The following is a 5,970-nucleotide window of genomic DNA, read 5'->3' as shown; positions in this document are numbered from 1 at the left end:
TTGACTCAGAATTGCATATCTGAGTTGTGCTAGGCTAGCACAAGTTTCAATTTCGTCAGCACAAGAATCTAAAGAGCACTTTACTCTTGACCGCGGCCCTTCGCGCTCGCAATCTATGCCATTAATTACTATTTCTAGACTTTGAATCGACTCAGAATTGCATATCTGAGTCGATGCAAAATCTAGAAGTGGTGATTAATGACATAGACTGCGAGTGCCAAAGGCCGCGGTCAAGAGTAAAGTGCCCTTTAGATTCTTGTGCTGGCGAAACTGAAACTTGTGCTGACTTGTGCTAGGCTAGCACAACTCAGATATTGTATATCGTTTGGTTGACTTATACGTGTAAATCTTACTTTTCTTCTTTTTTGCCTAAAATCGTTTTTTTCGTTTTATTTCTTTTGTGATTATTTTTCGAAGATACTATTTTAGCACAATGTTAGCACAACTTAACACAACCTAACACAATAAAAAAAATTTCGAAAATCGAAAAGTGGGAGGCTACCAAAAAAACGGTTTTTTCCATTTTTCTTGCTCATTTTTCGTATTAAAAATTTATAATTCGAGCACAATGTAGCACAAATCAGCACAACTGTCAAAATTATTAAATTCGAAAAGTGGGGGGCTAACTTCATACAGGCTGACGCGACACGCATCTATTCTATCCTCTTGTCCTCGCGAAAGTTTGCAGAGCGACGGGACGAGTTCACGAGCGGAGCATCGCTGGGCGCGAGATGCCGGGCGAAATTTTCTCGCGTTCTTTCTCCTACTTTCTCTCGCCACCTTCCACAGCGCGCGAACCCGTAATTCGCTGAATTGACGAATTCCGCTTTGGCCGGAAAATTTTTCGCCGGGACGCAAAAGCGCGGAATGTTCGCACGTTAATTGAGAGCGGGGTGCGCGCGGGAAATTCAACGTGAAGCTCAATGAATCTCTATTTCCGTCGTTTACGTCCATCTGTCCGATCCGCCGCGATCCGCGCGAGCTTAATTTCGCAAATGCGTTCTTTCTATCACTTTTAATCTGACTGCGTGCGTAAACCAGCACGTTGTTGTCACCTCGGCGACCCATTCGCGCTAACAGATCGAGCAATTATTTAACGTTTGCACCGGCAATCTTCTTTATGCCGTTAAACGCGTTACGAACGCGGCGTTCAGATGGATCGTGCGGAAAGTTTTCCGTGCGGAGACTACGCGTGGAGGCTGTGCCTCTCTATACCGAGCTATACAAAGTATTTACGAAGTACTTGAACAAAGTCCTAAAGCGTATTCTTCTCGTCAAAATAAAAAAAGCAATTTGTATAAATCCATAATCAAATGTGTGTAGTTGTGAAGTTCATATTAACGCGTTACTATTAAATAATCATAAGTAGACGTTTGAATTGTAACAGTCGCGGCGGTCGAAGACGATATATTCAAAACTCCGGCGAATGTATAGGCTGGAATTGTAGGTAACTACTTAATTGGTCCATATATTTCGTCACAATATCTCGCGGGCGATAATTACTCTTAAATTTTTTCGTAAATATTCTTTCAGAATTTCTGGATATTCCTCTAAATTCAAGAATAAACATCGTGATTTATACACGATGGAATATCACCGCATTGTAATGTGTCAAGTGGGAAATGTGCGCAATAACAATTATCCAGATAGATGGAAACTTGTCCAAGTATTTCGTAAACAAGCTTGTTCTCGTTATTTTGTCGTCTTCACGTTGCACAATAGTCAAGTCGAAATTTGCGAGAGAGAACGTTCAGATCACGGACTTGTCTCTTTCACGCGACAACGGTCTCGGCTTACGGTTTTCGATTACTGCTATCAGCAAGGCGCAACACGGACACACGCCACAGATCACCGTGAAGCCTGAAATTTCTAGCAGTAGTAGGCACGCCCGTTTCCTCGCTTTTGCAACCACGACTTTTCCTATGTTCCTGTCAACGCTCCACTTCCCTCTCGCACGCTTCGTTATATGCGGTGGAGCGACAAAAAGAAAGAAGAAAGAAAAAATACGCACATATATATATATATATACATACATACATATATATGTATGTGTATATATATACAGGGTGTCCCATCTAAACCAGGCCATCTAAATATCTCCTTCAATTTTCTCTTGCTTTGAGTAACTTATCGCGAACGATAGATCGATAAACTGATAAATTGCTTGGAAATAATCAAGTCTTAAGGCTTTCAAAGGTCGTTCGTAGTGCGATAACACTAGTTTTATTTTAATTTTCAGAGTCAAAAGTCAATGTCAAAGGTAATGTCATATATATATCTGAACGTATTTTAACATCAGCTACACGATGCAATAAAAAAAATATGCATTTATATGGAAAAAAACGGTGATCTTGAAAACTCCGAAAAAAATGACTTTGAAAAAATAACCTTTCTTACAACATATTGGTCTCTTTTTACCATTCAATTTACGTATAATATTTTTTGTATCGTCACAATTGATGGAGATATTTAGGCAGCCTGGTTTAGGTGGAACATCCTGTATATATATATATGATGTCTCAGAACAATGGTACCACCGTGATCACATCGTAATCATTCACGAATCTTCTTTGATCAATAACTAAAAATTCTACGTGGTTTTTTGATAAAATAATAGAGGAATTTTTTATTTAGTTTGACGTAATTTACATTCTCACGAGCGATGGCACTATTGTTCTGGAATACTCTGTACGTAATGTGTATATATATATATATATATATATATATATATATATATATATATATGTATGTATATATAATAATTATATATACATATATATACACACACATATAAGCATCGTCCTTCATGGTACAATTACCGATATCGACTTTCCATCTGCGATCATAAAATCTCTCTCCCTTCTCCCTCTCGCGCTCTTCCGCGTCACCTCGCTTGCATCACCTGAGAGATTCCACTTGAGACTCGCACACGTCGCGCGCGATCGCATCCGATCGTTCCACGAAGACACAGACCGGTCGATTCGGAAGCATAAATCACCCGTTAGATCCTCAGCGACTTATCGCCGCTCGATCCGCCGTTAGAGAGAGAGATCGTTATCCCTATATAGCCGCGGCATTTTCCCGCTGCTCTTTATTTCCTCGTCCTCTTTCTCCGGACGCACCGCGTACGACTTCTTCTCGGTCCCTTTAAAGGATCGACGATCGGCCATCGCCGGACTGGCGATTCGCTCGTTCCACTTTGCGTCGTGGTGCGAGCGGCTTTTTTCACTGCGGCCGTCGAACACTCAATTCCAACTGGAGATGTAAAATTATCGTCAGATCCGCAGTGATTACTTACGGTGAAATTACGTTAAGACGGTGATTTATCGGTGATTTACGGTAATTACGTTAAAACGGTGATTAAAGTTCTCAGTAAAATTCGTTGTTTTTGATAGTTGCACAAATAGGCCGTAATCATGTTTTTTGCACTAATGTACAAGATAAGACAACGTTGTTCTGATATTCTCATCAGATATACATCTGATAATCTCTGAGTTGTCTTTTAGATAAAAAGAAAGAAACTATTTATCGAGATAATTTAGAGAAAGTATTAAAGTTTTTATTTCTTAAAATACTATTAAAAACTTTCAACTGCACACATATACACATACTATAGTCCAGTCGATGAAACAGCAAGGTAATAAATAAAAATGCCGTATAAGCTTGTCAGGTATGAAAGATATAGATAAAAATTGTACTGCATCTCATATTTCATATCTCTTGTTTTGAAAATTTTGATACAAAATTTTTTGAAATTTCTCAAGTTACTTTGTGCCTTCAGTTCTCTAATTACTATATGTTGTATATGCTATATCAATATATAGCATTATAAAAGATCTTACGGACACATGAGTTAAATACTCATATAAACGCTTTATTCATCTTAAGGACTAAATATTCCTCTTGAGCTTCATATAAAAACTTTTTTATTTCTATATTTTCTTTCTAAGTTACTATTTTACTAGCTTTCTAAAATTATCAAATAATATATTAAATAAGTTATTATTAGGTTAGGCCATTTACTAATCTTAATCTCAAAATCGAAATTCAGTTCCTCAGTCAGTTAAAATTTATAGAAACTATTCAGGCTCGGATTGAATTGGATTGATTTGCATTTTCTCCTCCTGTCCTGTTGTCGTATTGTTCTTATCGGTAGTCTACGTTATTACACGTTATTGTGTGATGTCACCGCGGAAATATCTCTATTGGCTTTCGCGAGTTATCAATCGTCAACGTTGCCAGCAACGTGGTCTGCTACCGTTTCTTGAGTCGTAAGCTGCAGCAGCTGTTGCAACGCTGTTAGCGAGCAACGCGAATGAATGCATTCTCGCACTGCACAACGTGCAACCCTGCTGTCAACGTGACTGCGTTCACGCCGCGCAAGATGACATTGGCAGAGTCGCGCATAATACGAGCGCTCGCTTCAACGTAAACGTAATTATTAATATTGAACTAACTCAGCTTTTTATTTCAAAGAAAACTGAACTTTTAATCCTAGAGCCGACGCAGATTTTTATCTTATTTTTTTATGAACTCTACTTTTAATACGTCTGTCATCAATATCACATATGTGCGATGGCAAAAATGTTTCTTTTCTGCCATGTTCATGTCACCAAACTATGTCTGTCTTACAAAATTATATGAAAGAATTCGAGATAGGCTGTGAAGAGAGAGAATCCTTTAAATAAATCGTGGCAATGAATGTGTTAAAGGTTACCCCACATCACTATACATTACTGTCATTGTCAAATGAAGCCAATTGAAGAGTCGAAAGAACGGAAAAGAAATATTAACAGTCAATTGCTGTATTATGTCAGATATTTTACTATTCGCACTAAAATTACTCCTTTTTTCACTCGTATGAGACATTAAATGACGATTAAGTAATATTAAGTGATATTAGGCGTCAACAGGTCTTAACTCACCCCGAAGTTTTCTAACTGATTCTCGCACTAAAGACAGTCCCTTCCGATCCTCTCTCCGCGCAGGTCCTTCGATAGTTCCTCGACAGTCCCTTGACGATAGAGAATCCCTCAAGAGTAGCTCTATTAATTTCTTCCAAGAGTTCTCAGTGGACGGCTGGAAAGTTCTTCGAGAGCTTCTTTCCTCTGAAGCTTGTCCTTCAAGACAGAGATAGAGAGAGCTTCTCTGCAAGTCCTTCGGGCTGAAGCTGCTTCACGATGAAGCCTAGATGGCTTCTTGAGAGCGACCGAGCGACAACTGTCGCGAACTGAGCTTTCGAGCCGGTCGGGCCTCACGTAGGTATCCGCTCTGGTGCTCTACCGGCTGGCTGGCTGGCTAACTGACTGGCATCAGAGTAGGGATATCACAGTTAAAAGCGGCGAGTACACGCGCGCAAACGACGATGGGAGAAGAACACGCGTGGCATACCGAAACCGCCGTTTTAATAAATAAGGAGTTCCCCGCGAAAGAATGGCGTGAGTCCGTGTCGACGTCGAGGATGTCCGGCTTGAGGTTTCTTCGCGATCTCGAGATGAATGTTGTGAAGTGAAGTAAAGATAAAGTTACTCTCTCGCGCGAAACTCCGCTGAGAAACGACAGTCGATGGTTTTGAGATCGCCTCGGAATCATCTTCGTGGCTTCATCTGCTCGATTTCATCTACGGGATGGTCTTGTCCCTTTGGCTCGTCTTCGACTTACTTCTTAGTCTACGTGTCGCAATCGCCCTTTTTTCTAAGACGGCCCGTTGTGAAACGCAATCGCTTTAGGAAGTTAGAAAGGAAGCGAGCGCAAAACTCGTTTGTGACGACCGCATCGCTTGAAATATCCAAGATACGACGAACCGGAAGAAAAAAATCTCGGTGCCATAGAACGATGGTACACGGTACTCTTTCATACTAATAAATCAATGGAGATTTGAATGTCTCGCGGCGAAATAAAGTCCGATCAAGCTGCGAAACGATATGATATTACTTCCGTCGCAACGAGCAGTTTCTTCGGCCTTCGGGA

General features: G+C 40.2%; 1 protein-coding gene across 3 annotated transcripts in view; it reads right to left on the bottom strand.

Moving 5' to 3' along the window:
- The window catches only part of LOC116847193 (aquaporin AQPAn.G-like), a 13,088-nt gene extending 7,777 nt beyond the window's left edge, over positions 1-5,311 (bottom strand). The window contains exon 1 of one of the 3 annotated variants that reach the window (XM_032821931.1): positions 4,926-5,311. Coding sequence is in view for 2 of the 3 variants with exons in the window: in XM_032821929.1 (XP_032677820.1) it covers positions 2,820-2,948 (129 nt within the window). In the remaining variant the exon portion in view is untranslated. Of the gene's footprint in view, positions 1-2,819; positions 4,828-4,925 lie in introns of those variants that run through there. The other 2 variants (XM_032821929.1, XM_032821930.1) reach the window with 2 other exon arrangements.
- Between the last annotated feature and the right edge of the window lie 659 nt (positions 5,312-5,970).

This window comes from Odontomachus brunneus, unplaced genomic scaffold (assembly GCF_010583005.1).
Source record: "Odontomachus brunneus isolate Ranch 3 - 2012 unplaced genomic scaffold, Obru_v1 Obru_scaffold_075, whole genome shotgun sequence".
NCBI classification, from domain to species: Eukaryota; Metazoa; Arthropoda; class Insecta; order Hymenoptera; family Formicidae; genus Odontomachus; species Odontomachus brunneus.
The sequence above is the reverse complement of the archived record's forward strand: the minus strand, read 5'-3'. Positions and strand labels throughout refer to the sequence as shown.